The sequence below is a fragment of the Mus caroli genome, chromosome 8 (genome assembly GCF_900094665.2).
Source record: "Mus caroli chromosome 8, CAROLI_EIJ_v1.1, whole genome shotgun sequence".
In the NCBI taxonomy this organism is placed as follows: domain Eukaryota; kingdom Metazoa; phylum Chordata; class Mammalia; order Rodentia; family Muridae; genus Mus; species Mus caroli.
The window spans coordinates 63,735,713-63,750,351 of NC_034577.1; the positions used below are offsets into that span (position 1 = coordinate 63,735,713).

The 14,639-nt window shown below is 55.0% G+C and overlaps 1 protein-coding gene across 7 annotated transcripts in view; it reads right to left on the reverse strand.

Annotated features, from left to right (window-relative positions):
- Window positions 1-1,027: 1,027 nt before the first annotated feature.
- Unc13a (unc-13 homolog A) overlaps window positions 1,028-14,639 on the reverse strand; it is a 46,468-nt gene continuing 32,856 nt past the window's right edge. For 2 of the 7 annotated variants that reach the window (XM_029480497.1, XM_029480496.1), the window contains exons 35-44: window positions 13,994-14,117; window positions 13,511-13,516; window positions 11,968-12,006; window positions 10,718-10,747; window positions 9,350-9,406; window positions 9,069-9,149; window positions 8,697-8,844; window positions 5,307-5,399; window positions 4,869-5,028; window positions 1,687-4,080 (exon numbers count right to left, since the gene is read on the reverse strand). In XM_029480497.1, the coding sequence (XP_029336357.1) occupies window positions 3,780-4,080; window positions 4,869-5,028; window positions 5,307-5,399; window positions 8,697-8,844; window positions 9,069-9,149; window positions 9,350-9,406; window positions 10,718-10,747; window positions 11,968-12,006; window positions 13,511-13,516; window positions 13,994-14,117 (1,039 nt within the window). In that variant the 3' untranslated portion in view covers window positions 1,687-3,779. Of the gene's footprint in view, window positions 4,081-4,868; window positions 5,029-5,306; window positions 5,400-8,696; window positions 8,845-9,068; window positions 9,150-9,349; window positions 9,407-10,717; window positions 10,748-11,967; window positions 12,007-13,510; window positions 13,517-13,993; window positions 14,118-14,639 lie in introns of all 7 variants that reach the window. The other 5 variants (XM_029480501.1, XM_029480500.1, XM_021169419.1 and 2 more) reach the window with 4 other exon arrangements.

Sequence of the window (14,639 nt, forward strand, 5' to 3'; positions counted from 1 at the left end):
CCATGGGCCAATTGCTGGGTGGAAAGAATAGGCGAGACTTCTGGGTCCCCGCAGGTAACCTAGCAGTTGAAAGGAGAGGGAAAAGAGTTTTCACCGTGCTTCAGAGGGAGAAAAGCCAACCAGCCATGTGAGATCTCAGGCAGTGACCAGGCTGCTTCTGCAGGTGGGGGACTGGGACTGTTGAGTTGACACTGAAGTTGAGTACAGATTTAGGGTGCAGAGCTGGGTGTCCTGGTAAGTGCACGTTAGCTGAGGCAGATTGGAGGCATCCAGCAGTTGGGCCAAAAAGGCAGGTTAAAATTGAACAATTGTGTGTGTCTATGATGTTTTTCATCCACAGATCCAATGTTCCCAGAGTTTAGGCAGGGTACATGGGAGCATGCACAAATGGTATGGTGACTGGTGTGGACTAAGACACTGTCCTCACTATGACCAGATGGCTCCTACCACTCTGAGACGCATCAGCTTGTCCCTGGGTCTCCTCTGTACCCTCCAGGACATTGTCACTCAATGGCTCAGGTTCACAGGGCTCTTCTCTAACATTGTGTGGGACCCCACATAGTATGTGCAATTATTTTCTAGGTTCTCATGTAGCCTAGGCTGTCCAACTATGTAACCAGGGATGATCTTAAATTCTGATCTTTCTGCCTCTACCTCCCAGGGCTTGTGATGACAGACAAGCACATGAGTTCACGGTGCCGCATTCCAACAACCAAGTGCCCCACCCCCTTCTAACAGGCCTCTGCTTCTCGGTTGGTTTGGGGTACCCATGGGTATGCTTGCTGGCTAAGCAGGGTATACTTGTTCTGGGAGAAGAAATACTCTGAGTAAAGACAGCCCAGTCTTTTGCATATGTCTAGCCCCCAACAGTTTTAGTGTGTGGAGGTGAAAGGACAATTTCAGGGAGTCTTCCTTCCACCATGTGCATCCCCAGGGTTGAATTCAGCTTCCAGTTTGGCAGCAAGCACCTTTACCTACTAGGCCCCTACTGAGGTTTTGTCTAAAGGAGCTCAAGAACTCCAGCCAGTTTCAGGGATTCTGTGGTTTTTGTTTGTTTGTTTTTTGTTTTCTTTTTCTTTTTTTTTTTAATGTTAATAAAATATTTTTTACAGAGACCAAAAATTCAAAATAGTGCAAAACATCTCAACTCCATGCACTCATGAACACTCCCCGGGTATGCGTCCCAAGTCACGTGTTGACTGAGAATTGAGGGCATCTTGAAAGATGCTGGACTAACGGGGTGGACCTAAAAATCCCTCCAAAAAACAAAAACAAACCCGAAAAACCAAAAGCACGATACTGGGATTCTACCTTTGCAGTCACATGCTAAGAAAGGCGAGTCAGAGGGGCTCCCTGGGCTGCACGGCAGGGGCTTGGGTCAGGAACCTTCTGGGGTGCAGGGGACTCTTGCTTGTCACCTGTGTCACCCGGATCCAACAGCTCAGCCAAATTCGATTTTTAAAACAATAAGATGTAAAGAGGAGAGGGAGGTGGGTCCACAGAGCCAGCTTTGGTCCTGAAAGATGCTGGGGTAGATGGGTGGAGTGGGCAGAATCAAGCCGACCCTGCACCTTGTCCCACCCCCAGCAGGGCTGCCCTTGGGACCTGAGAGGTCTGCGGTCCAGGCTGAGAGAGGTCCCCAGGAGTTCTGGGTGCACTTGATTTTTTGCATGTCTGATGGGGCAGGTGAGGTGACAGGCCCTGGGGCCTGAAACAGACTGGAGTGCAGAGGGCGAACCTTCAAGTGCTGACTTGCCCAGACATGGTGAGCTGACTGCAGGGCCTTTTTAATTTTTCAACGTTGGGAAAGAAACCTAGGACGATGCATGATTGGCAGGTGCTGAGCTCTGCCCTAGCCCCCTGACTGAGGAAGTCTAGGTAGGGTATAGATAAGCCTGGACCCCAGCCCCTTCCACTTGCTCTTCCTCCTCCCTCTTCTGCCCACACTGCAGCCTCCCTCACCCCTTGGCATCTGCCTCTCCTGTGGGTGGGGCTGTGGCTTCTTCCTGCCTTCTGAAGGCCAGGCTAACCAGTCTCTAACCGTCCCTGACCTGTGGATTCTGGAGCTGCACCCCAGTATATTTTAATGTAGGACTCCAGCAGCAAGGGGCCACCAGGGGAGGTGGTAAGAACCCAACCAGCCAGGCCCTGGAATAACTTCCTTTCAGGACATTGCTATATCTGGGGCTGTCCTGAGATCAGAGCTCAGCCCTCTGCTCTACTTCCATCTATTGTGTCCTGGGCTCAGCTTGGACACCTCCCACATAGGGGTATCTGTCAAGTCAGGGGAAACTGTAATGAAAACCATGCATGTGAATTGGGGTCATATGCAGACCCTCAGCCACTCTCAATACAATTCAAGTCAGCACGACCTTCCTTCAATGACTGTGACCTGCTTATTCTGGGGAAGCTTAGGGCTCCCTTGAAGCCTCAGCCTGGAATTTAGCCAGAGCCAGGCAAAGACACCTCAGTCTCATGACATCAGGGCCAAATCAGAAAAGGGAAAGAATACTGGGGAATTCCTTGAGTAATGATTTTGTACGGGAGTGGGGGTGTGGCGGGGTTGTAATGGGTGCTGAGGGATGAGTAGGAGGTCTCTGGGTAAATAAAAGGAAATTTCAAACAGTCCTAGCCTGGGAGTCAGAACAATTCCCTAGACAAACACTCCCATGTACTTCCTTCAACATTCTGGGGCTAGAAAACACACACACACACACACACACACACACACGCACGCACGCACGTACGCACGTGCAGAGGTCACCATAACTATCTTGGCTCTGTCACACAAACCCCCACATTCTTGCCAGCAATGTAGAAACTTTATATGATTGATCTCTGGTTAGACCACTTCCCCTTTAGCCATGTTTGATGCCCTAAAGTGTAAATCACTCCCTCCTGAGCTCCTGAGCTCCAGTGTGGTCGGGATCGAGTCCCCCCTCAATGTATGGAATGTAGCCTCTGAACTCCCTGTCCATGGATGAAACCTGGATCCTATGTAAGAGCCTGAATTCTACCCTGTCACTGCACGTGACATTCAGGGGACATGCTGTGTTTCAAAGCCAATTAGAAAAGGGTCATCCCTTTATCACAAGCACAGGACACTCAGAAATACACATTCATATTCTCGCTCTTTCCCTCCTTCCTAGTTTCTGATCTCTTATTTCCTGACTGGATTTGGAGAAAAGATGGGATGGGGGCCCTTGGCTCTGGGAAAACCCCACCCCCCTCCCCCTTCTTGACTAGGCCGGTTCCGACTAAAGTCCCAGAAGGAAGGGCAAGGACAGAAACTTGTTTGGCAACCGGTTCAATTGGGGGGAGGGGGCGCCTGGCCTGTGGGGCCCTCGGGGAAGAATCGGGGAGATTCTAAATCGGGTACTTAGCAGCGATGGGGGCTGAGCCTTTCGTCGGAGCTCAGCCCACCGTGTGTGGCACGAGCAGGATGTCGCCAGCTGCCAATGGGCCCGCTGCTGAGGGCGGGGTCCGCGGAGAGAGGCGCCCTCAGCCCCAGGTGTGCGCCGAGGGCGCGTGTGCTTTTGAGAGCCCACCCCACACTGTATTTTGCACAGACACCAGAGGCTACGACCCGGCCTCCCAGGCAGGCCTGCCCAGCCCATGCCCTGGGCACCGGACCCTCTATGGCTTTTCCAGGGGCAGGAGGCAGGGCCTCCCCAGCCAAGGCCACTGAGGTGCAGGGGCGTGGCCTCTGGAGAGACGGTGGCCTATGGAAGGCGGGGCCTCATCCGTTCCCAGGCCCCGCCCCGCCGCCGAAACGCGCGCTAGGGCGCAGGCGCGGCACCGCCCTCCTCGGCTGAGCGCGTGTCCGACTTGAGCTTGACGAATTCCTTGGCCACCTCATCGTTGCTGCGCTGCGACAGGATGCGCAGCACTGTGAGCCCCGTGTCGTCCATGTGGATGCGGCGGCCGAGTGGAAGCCAGCACGCGGCGCTCCCGCGCTGGGCCAGCTCTCGCAGTTGCAGCACCGCCAGCCCCACCGTGCGGTCTTCGCGCGCGAAGCAGTAGTCCTTCACGCACACCTGCAGCTCGTAGCACTCGGGGCCCGCGTCGGCGCTCAGGGAACTGTGGGCAAGGACCGGCTCAGCGAGAGGCCACCGTGAGCCCAGTCACCCGCCGTCACGCAGAGGAGCCACCAGCGAGCCGTTCACACCACGCTGCCACATACGTTAGTAGTTCGTACTCCTGGGAAGTTGGCTAGAGAACCCCTTCCACGCTACCCTGGTCGCTCCCACAAAAAGCCCGCCAACTAGGCCACGCCCACTAGGAAACCCACAGCCCAGACCGGATCTGCCCAGCGCATCCCGTAGGGCAGGCGAGGGAGTGAACCCCACAGCGCAGCTGAGATCCCTAAGGCGCAGCAGCTTGAGTTTGGGCTCCGGCCACGCCCACTCCTTCCACCCATGCTGGCCACGCCCCGTTCCGGGCCCTGCTGCACCCTGCCTTCTGCTCAGTTTTCTGGGATCGGGCCACGCCAGTCAGCCTCCTGTAGCCCCCGACTATCATCCCATCTCCCCAGTACCCACCTCTGCCGCGTGTGGCGGCCATCCCTACCCTGCACCACACTCGAGCCAACTACACTAAATGACAAAGCTATTGGCCGGAGCAGGCCAGCTGTTCTTAGGCCCTGACCCCTGTGACCTCACTCCCGCACCCAGGATCCTCTCGCCCATCTTCTCTTCCCTCCTACCCCTACCCCAAGCATTTCACCTCCCCAGGGACCTATCTGAGGAAGGGACCGTGACCCGAAAGTCCCCCTTTGCACCTTGGCAATGGCTGTGCCCACCACCCCTGGGCACCAGTGGCACCCACTGGTCCTGAGGTTCATCTGAGGGTGTCCCCACCCGACTCACAACTGGAAGCTCTCGTTATACTTGGGCGCCCAGCTGTTGTTTTTGGATTTGGTGGCGAACTTGCGTTTCTTGTCGCTAAGCTGAGGTCCAACGATGTTGACCTCGATGAACGGGCGGAAGATGCCAGAAGTCTGCCACTTGAGGTCATTGGCGGCCACCACTGTTGGGGTAGAGGGGAAGTCTAGTGATGTTCCCCCGTGTGACTGAACCACTCTCTGGTTTTTCAGGTCAGAAAGAGACTCCCCAAGCCTCTCTGACAGGAGACTGGGGAAAAGGGACTAAGGCTTGGGGTCCTGTTGGAATTCCCGGATGCAGCTAAGCCTGACACGGATTTAGCTCAGGATTTTTCCATTTTCTAAACCACCAAAGAAAACAGTTCCCTGCCCTTGAGCTTCAGTGAGTCTGAACTTGGTTCCTTCCCTCATCGGGCCAACTCACCCTTCACTGTGACCTTCTGTTCCCCAGTTCCCGGATGCGTGAACAGCTCCACGTGGACGGACACTTCACCTACAGGGTCCTCCACACCAGAGCCTGGGTGGGACAGGGAAGATGCCTGATGTGAACTAGGCTCTTCCCCACCCACCAGGAGCACCCTCAGTCACCTCCCCCACCCTGTGCTGGCAGCCACAGATCACAGAAGCACTGAGGGGAGGGGATGGCAGGTGCCACTAGGAAGCCAAGAGTCCTAAGTTGTGGGGTTTTGCTGCTTCGATGTGTGACTTGAGGCAAAATCTCCTAACCTCCCTGAGCCGAGTGCATCTGCCTCATTTTCTCCTGGGCTCTCCCTGCCTCCTGAGCCTACTTCAATGATTCTCTCTGGCTATCAGTGCCGCTGACTCGTCCCCAGCTTTCCTCCCTCTCTCCTCTGTCCATCCAATCTCCTGTCCTCACACTAGCCCGAGGTGGTGGGACCCAGAAAAGTCCTGACTATGTTGCCTTCAAAATGTATCTGGAGTCTGCTCATGTGCCTCTGCAGACCTGGCTCAGCTCCCGCCCTGACACCCTAGGCTAGTCGCTTCCCAGGGTTGGTTCTCCTCCCTCTCGGCCACCAATACAACAGTAAAAACGGCCTAGCAGACCCCATCCCTCCTCTGCTCAAGAGCCTCCCGTGGCTCCCATCTCAGGCTCCAAGGAAGCACTTCTGTCTTCTTGCAGGGTCCCTCCCAAGAGGCCCTTAGAGTCCAGTGCCCCACCCACAGGCTCCTTCCCAGCCTTCTGAAGCCTCCCAGAATGCCCTGCCCCTTGACATAACAGCTTCTGTCGCCCCTGTCCTGACTCCAGATCTACTGGCAAACTTCAGTTCCCACCGAGCAGCTCTTCAAAAGCTGCGGTGACTTAGAGAGCTACAACAGTCCACACAGGGCATTTCCTGCCCGAGAAGCAGCGATTGCTCTCTCCATGATCATGTGATCCAGGCTGGGCTAATAGAAACTCAGTTCCTAATTTTTATTGTCATCTGGTCACAAAGGTCTTCAAGGAAACCAATTGACCAATGGCATTGGAATCTGGATCCAGCTATTCCTGATGTCAACACACCCCTAATATTAGTTTCCTAGTCAACGAATTTGTCTGTGTGGTAGCCATGCGCAGGGCTCCTCCCAATCACCATGAAGTCTCATGCTGGTTATGCTGGGGACTCATGAGGGGTCAGCTTAAAAACTACTGCTTTAACCATCCAGACCTGTGACTCAGATGCACATCCCAGGGCCTGTGAGGCTGTGGCCACCAGCACCTCACCAACACCCCCCACCCCACCCCGCCCCGCCCCAGGCAGCTCTCCACTCCCAGGGCACCCCATGCACGGGCATGGCAAGGAAGAGAATGTGGAAGGCAAGGTGATCATCAGAGGTCCATCCAGGTTACCTGTGCTGGACAGGAAGTGATGGGGATCAGGAAACAGGGCGGCCAGGAGACTCCTGCGCTCATGGCCCCAGCACTGTCCACCTCAGGTGGCCACCCATATCATCTCAGATACCTCCCCAGTCACATGCTCAGCCCCCTCCCCCCAGGCCAATGCTTCAGCAAGCTCAGTCCGGGCCAGAGGTGGGGTGCTGGGGAGTTAGACATGGTGGGTTGTGTAAAAGGTCAGATCAAGGCCCAGGCTAGTAAGAAGTGAGGAGGGGGCGGTGCCGGCCCCCACCCCAGGTTTGCTGGCTCCACCAGGAAGGGGCTGTTACACACTCCACCCTCCCACCATAACCATAGTCCCTTGTAGGGGAAGGAGGCTGCCTTGACCCTCAACCACAGGAAACCTCAGGTGCCTGTGGGAAGACTGGACAGGATGCAAGTTCTTTTTGGATGGGGGCGGGTATTTGACTAAGATTGGTGGGAACATGTGATCCCCCTATCACTGCTTCCCAAGTACAGGGACCACAGGCCTGTGTCATCAGGCACATCTGGAAATGTCCATCTTGACTATCCCTGTTTTCCAGGTGACAGAACAGTCAGGGAGGAGGCTGGCTGCAGAATGGCTGACCTAGGATCTGAGCACACTTCATTGTGTAGTTTTTTTGTGCTTTTCTGGGAATGGAAGGCGCAGGCCCAGCCTGGGATGCGTGTGTCTCGAGAGAAAGGGATGGGGACTCCTTCCCTGGGTGGAGCCAGCAAGCCGCCCTTCCCCATGTGCGAGGACATGGCTCCCCCGTGCGGGAAGGCCGGGGTCTTACTAGCCGGGCAGGGGGAAGGGCGCAGGCACCGGGCACCGCGTGCGGGTGGCGGGCGGCGCAGGCACGTACCCATCTCAGGACAAACGTCTTCACTAAGGGTAAACCTAGTCCCTTTTCCACCATGGACTGACCAGGATGGACAGGGAGGGAGGAGGAGAGGAGGGAGGAGTGTACGTGGCGGGGGAGGGGGCGGGGGGGGGGGGGCGCAGAAAGGGGGCAGCGAGTAACAGGAAGAACAAGAGAGCAAGAGAGAGAGAGAGAGAGAGAGAGCAAGAGAGAGTGAGAGAGTGTGATAGAGAGCAAGAGAGAGAGAGAAAGAGAGAGAGAGAAGGGGAGAGAGAAAGAAACGTCAGTGCAGACGGACGGACAGACAGACAGCCTCCCACTCCGGGAACACTAGGGACACCAAAAGCAACAAGAACAGGAGAGGAAACTGAGGCTTGGGCTCCACCCGCTGTGCGGGGTTGGGGGCCATAGATAACAACCTTCCTCGTTCCACCACGAGAACAAAGCCTGAGGTCACCAACCTCTGCCCAGCTGGCACCTTTGGGGTAATTCTGAACGGGGGTCCCGAGAGAGAGAGAGAAAGAGATTCTAGGACCTTGGACCCCTGCCCTGTGGCCTCAGCTGCTGCACGAGAGCTCAGAGGGACGGGGACAGAAGCAACACAGACAGACAGAGGGATCGGGGGAGACCTGAGGCCCAGCACCTCCCAGGTCCCCACACCTCCCAGGGCCAGATCCTTGAGCCTCCTAGACCTGTCAATCATTCCACATCTTTGACATAGCGCAGAGGCCCCGCCCCCAAGGAGGAAGCTACGCTTTGAATCCATGACATCAGATTTCACCTGGAGCTGTCAATTTTCCCCTATTCTAAGAGTACCATAGAAGTCCTGCCCCAGAGCGGACAACCAGGTCCCGCCCCTCAATGACAGTCACTCCATTGCCCTGGAAGCTTTAAAATCCTGGCTTCTGGAGTCAGTGAGATTCCCTCCAACGGCTGTCCATCACCCCTTGTTTCTTTGTCTTGAAAGAATCGCCTTTGGTGCCTAGATGTCGGATGCCCCGCCCCCATTGAGGTCTGTCAGTCATTCAGGGAAGGAGCCTGTGGCTGGGCGGGGAGACTCTGGTTGGCTCGGGAAGAAAGCACCAGATTCCCTTACCCTGCGCTGACTGAGTCTGCACGAAGGTTTTGATGAGCAGGTCGGTGGCCTGCGTGTAGAGCGACAGGGCGTAGCGCAGGGACTGGAGGTCCGGGCTCTTCTCCAGGAAGGTCTTCTTGAGGCCCACGCCCCCCGCGTGGAAGTATTGCTGAGGGTGGACACAGCGAGGTTGCAGATGGCTCCCAGCACCTCTCACCCTCCCCATCTTCACCAGGCCACAGCTGCCCCAGGACCTTTGTATTTACTGTGTGCACAGATGGAAAGTTCCTCCCTGCTCACTACCCATATACTTTACTTTGTAAATTCCTATGCATTCCTCAAATTCCACTTTCCCATGCTCTCTCTTAAAACCCTCTGTAGCCCCTCCCTTACCTTGATGGTGTCCAGGGCCAGTTCAACAACAGCGCACTGCTTCGGGGTCAAGCTCTTGGCTTCTTCCCGCACCATGTGATCCTGTGGGGATGGCAGGGAGAGGTTAGGTGGGCAAAGCTTTGACACTGTGAGTCTTCGATTTCCATGCTGTGGATCAAGTGATCTGTATCCTTGATCCATTATACTCAAGGACATTTTAAGTGGGATTCAGGTCTGGGAGCAGGGATTTTTGCCTGTTGATCTGTCCCTAGTCTTTCTCCTGAGATCTTCTGCCCCCTCACCTTAAGTTTGGACAGCTGGCCCAGCTCCTTGGCAGCATTGAAGATCATTTGTGTCCCCTGTGGAAAACAGCAGGTGGCTCGGGTGAGAGTGTGCATTTTCTAAGTAGTTCCCCATCCTGAGCGACCCAAACCCAACTGCCAACTTGGTTCCTGTCCAAAGGTTCAAGCAATGGTTGAGACCCATGGACAGCAGGATCAGGAGCCCCAGTGAGATCCAGGAGCACATGGCACCTTGTTGCAGGAGAAGCCCAGTTCTCTGGGAAGACTGCCCACCCTGTCATACCCATCATGGCCTCACAACTGGAAGACATAAGAGAAACAGGCATGTGGCTGCCTGCCCATGTGTGGCGTGATGAGGGAGGACAGAGATGGGCTTGTTAATGGCAATGGGTCCTGAGCCAGGCTGGGCATTCAGGGACCCACCTTGGGGGAATTTCCTTTCCCCTCGCCACCCCTGGGGGGGGGGACTCTTTGAGCATCAGGAAGACTCCTCACATACTGGCATCTGCATATACTTCCCCTCTCCCCAAGATGCCCACCAGATGCCAACTATGGCTATGCAGAGCCAGGCAGATCTTGGTGAAAACCCCAACCAGGCTATGCAGCCCTGGATAGGTGACTTAACCCCTCTGAAACTGCTACCCCTTTAGATGGTGGTCACAGCCACCCTATGGCCTTGAAAGGATGTGTAATTCCTTGATGTCTTGTTTGCTGTCTTGGTCTCATCACAGGTAATGCCTGGTAGACTGGGTCCCATCCTCAGATTCTCCACTGAACTGCAAGACCTCAGGCCTAGTCTTCTCTGGGCCTGGTATCTCCATGCTAATTAGTAACTTGTGGGAGGGAAGCTGGCTCCACCAGCTAGGATGGCCCAGGGCTATCGGTTGGACTGTTTAGCGGAGGATGTTTGGAAACACCACCTGTCTTTGTGACTTCAGGCTGTCACTCTGTGTGCTATTCTGTCCTGCTGGGGATGGAAACCAGACCGTCACACACACATCAGGACAGAAGTCACAGTCTGGCCCTGTGAGTGCTCAGTGAGCGGCTTCTGCTGCACCACAGCCCTGTAGTCTTAGGGCTCCCTGAGGCTGTGAGCTGGAGTTACCAGAGCCTACCTGTCTGGGCCTGTTTCCCTTGTTGCACCCACCTGTGCTCCAGTGCAAAGCAGGGGCCCTCCTGAGCACCCTCCACGCCTCCCACTGCCCTTCCCTACCCACCGACAAACAAGTCAGACAGACAGAGGAAGAAGAAATAACAGACAGGGCCACAGGATGCCCCCGACGGCACGGCACGGACCACAGAGAGGAAGGGGCAGGGAGGAAGAGGGATGGGGTGGGAGCCAGACAGACAGTGAGAGGCCAGGCTTACGTCTGAGTGGCTTGGCAGTTTCACCCTGCCCTGTGGAGAGAACCAGGCGGAGGTCAGAGTTCTGATGCGTGTTGGGAGGATACTCAGTGGGACTTCCCTGCCCCTTGGAATCATAGGGTGAGCTCCCCCCAGTCATTGAAGTGGATACTAGTGCCTCCCATCTGAGGCATCTACCTTTGTCTCTGAGTGTAGACTTCTTGACCACTGCACATATTGGGGACTCCTAGAAGGCTATAACCCCGACTACAGGAGAAGGCAAGGAAAGGGAGGGCTCCAGGTCTCTGTACCCCCCACATGCCCCAAGCCAGTGTTGGGGAGGCCTGAAATGCCCTAATTAGTCCTGCAAGCTCCAAGTGCCTTCATACACACACACACACACACACACACACACACACACACACACACACTCACACACACCCATAAACACACATGCTTACATGTACACACAGGCACACATGCTTGCACACAGACATGCACACACAGGAGAACATGTGCATGAACACACATACACTTTCACACATATGCATGTACACACAGACATACACATGCACACACAGATACATATGCTTGCACACTCAGACACACACACCCCAGGCAGACCCACACATACACACAGGCAAACACACATATGCACACAGACACATACTCTAGACCTGCAGACTGATTCTGCAGACATTTAAAATAATAATTTAAAAAAATACAATCAATTCACACATCAGGAACCTCTCAGGCCAGAACACACAACATGCTTTGCATGATCACATGTAAACTCATACATCGTTGACCACAGCGCCTCGAGGAGTGATTGGGAGTGGAAATACCCTATGCTCCAGTCATAACACCAAGACCCATTCAGGGCATGGAGAGGCCCTGATACATTCATTTTGTGCAATCAAGCTTGCAATCAAGTTCGCAGTCAAGCAACTGCCCACATTTGGCCACATTTAGCCTTACAATAAACATTCATTAAAGCAACAAGAATCTATGTCTCAGTGCAGGGCCATCCAGGATGTGGTCCTTGGAAGAAACCACAGATATCAACTGAGTCTGGGGCTGAGGGACAGAAGGGCTGTGCACATACTCCCCCTCCCCCCACCTCCAGAAAAGGATCTGAGCTCTGACTTTCAGTTCCTAGGGACCAGATCAAGATCAGCCTCCCACTGTGGCATCAGCTGACCTTCCTACCCAAGTAGGAACCACAGGAGCACTCACGCGGACACCCGGACCCGGCAAGCCGAGGTCCTCATTACCTTTTCTAGGCCCTTGCCATGTTTTCTCAAGAGGGTGCCCTGCAGAGACAATGTCATATGGAGGTCAGGACCCAGGAGAATCAGTCTCCCATGTGGGAACAGGAGGGCTGCACTGACTAAGGGTTGGGGAATGCTGGGGAATGTGGAGGCTCACTCCTAAGAGACAGAGGAAGGAGAGGAAGGAGAAGAGAAGCTGTATGATCCAGAGAGAGAAAAAGGGGAGGAGGGGGAGGGGAGGAGTCAATAGGGGAGGGGGTGGATGGAGAAATCCAGGAAGAGGAGGGAGAGGAAGGATGGGAAGGGAGATGAAAGGTGAGGGAAGAGGGTGGGTGAGAAAGAGGAGGAGAAAAGAGTGCCAGGGCCAGAGCCAGCAAGAGCACAAGGTAAACGCCACTGTCAAAATACAAGCCATTTACATTTGGTGTACAAAGAAACCTGCTGGATCCCATATTAACAGAAGCATCCCCGTTCTGTACTGAGACAGATCTAAACTGAAGCCATCTCTAACCTATGGCCTGAGCCAGAAGGCTGCTCTCCCAGCCTTGGCTTTTCCCACTAGATTGATTGTATTGAGACTTCCCTCAGAGGGCTGTCATGAAGGTAAGCTGTGACAGGCACTGGCCTGTCACAAGCTGTCTGTGTCTTGTTTTCCTTTACAGTTTGCCTACAACTATAACCTGGGCACTGGGCATGATGCCACGCTGTGTCCTCTGGGAAGGTGAGTTTGGGACAAAGTAAAATGTCATGGTGGTCTCGCCTGACTCATAGAGAGTTGTTGGAGGGGATTTTTTTTTCTTTTTTTTGAGACAGGGTTTCTCTATAGCCCTGGCTGTCCTGGAACTCACTTTGTAGACCAGGCTGGCCTCAAACTCAGAAATCCACCTGCCTCTGCCTCCCGAGTGCTGGGATTAAAGGCGTGCGCCACCACGCCCGGCCGAGGGGATGGTTTTACTGAGGGGTCTGTGGGTCACTGGGCAAACGTTTGGATACCGTGATTGCTCCCTTTCACTCTGGTAGCTCAGAAAGCCCTGGCATGAAATTCTTTCCAATTCTTTCCCATTCCCAGAAACCAAGGTTGGGAGTTTCTCCCAGGTGATGGTCTGGACAAAGTGGCAACACCCAGACTGCCTACATACTCTCCAGGTCTCCCAGCTGGGCCTCCAAATGTCTTGGTGTGTGCCTGTGCACTAAGGGAGTCATGCTGAGCAGGCCGCATGGCAGACACCTGCATGTGAGAGGGAGGACTCCACCCCCCTCTTTCTACCCTTGAGACTGCTGGGTTTCCATCCAAAGGACAGGGACAGGATTGGGCAAGAAGGAACAGGCTGACAGTGTGGATGTAGGTAGGCTCTGCTTTTGAGTCTGGGAGGGGTGTGGCCTCCAAGCCCCACTCCTCTTGATGCCCCACCCACCAGCACACAGATACAAAGTCAAGGTGAGGGGAGGAGGGGGCACTGGGAGGGTGGGGGCGGCCCCAGTCCAAACACACAGCGAACGAAAAAGGACGATGGACAGACAGACGGACAAACGGGTCTCTACTTACAATCATCTGCCAGCCGGAACGGGGGCAGGGTGGGGAGAGGGGAATAAGTCACTGTGAGTGGCTCTGGGCAGACACTGAGGCGATGTCGCCCCGCCCCAGCCCTGGCCTTGCCCAGAGGACCAGTCCTGAGTGCCCAGCTACAGGCACCTGGCTGAGGCCTCGCCACCCTCCTCCACATGAGTGTCCACCCCTGGGCATCCTGCTACCAGCCCTGGGCCCTCAGCCTGTGTTATCAGTGTCATGTGCAGGCACATCTGGCTCTTCATCTCAGATTCCCCAGCTTCTCACTGGATGTTAGGGAGACAATTGGCTTGAGATAGCTATGGGCTCTGACTTTCCAATTGTCCCCAGTGTTCACCCTTGATTACACCTGAGTGACCCCCTGGACCCCAGTGTCAGTGTCCTGACCCCTATCTTGGAGGCATCACATTCCCTGGGCTTCCCTCACAGAGATGGCCAAGTGTCCTGGGACAGGAGTCTCACCGTCTGGTCAGTGAGCGGCGGCAGGACGATGGTCTTCTCCATTGTGTTCATCACCAGCTTCCAGAGCTCCTTCAGCACCCGCTTCAGAACTGTCTTCTCACAGATTTTGGCAAACAGGGTGAGGCTGGGGGTGAGGCTGAGGTCAGAGAGAGGGGCCACCACCCTCTGTGCACAGGTTTGGCCCTGACAGGGTGACAGGGTGAGCACCGCACAGTGTGTGCAGGGAAGTCCAACAGCGGGGCTCTGGGGAAAACACCTGGGTCACATGGTGAAGGCAGGGTGGCTACGGAGTGCTCAGGGCAGACTTGGCAGGATATTCAAATATGAACAAACACTGTGTATATCAAGTGAAATGTGAGGCCTGGAGACCTGATACACAGGGACTGAGGTCATGGCCAAGGACAAGGGAGGAAAAGACAATTCCTGGTGACTTAGGTAACTTGAAGAGAGGGACAATCTGCCAGCATGGGCTTCCCAGCTGACCCCCTCACCTACCAACCTTACCCCCAAATTCACCACCATTATCCCCCAAACCACATTATCAATGCACCATCCATCCACCCACTACTCACCCACCAAAAATCCACCCACCTCTCATCTATCCACCCATCCACCCACCCACCCATCCATCCATCCACCCACCCAC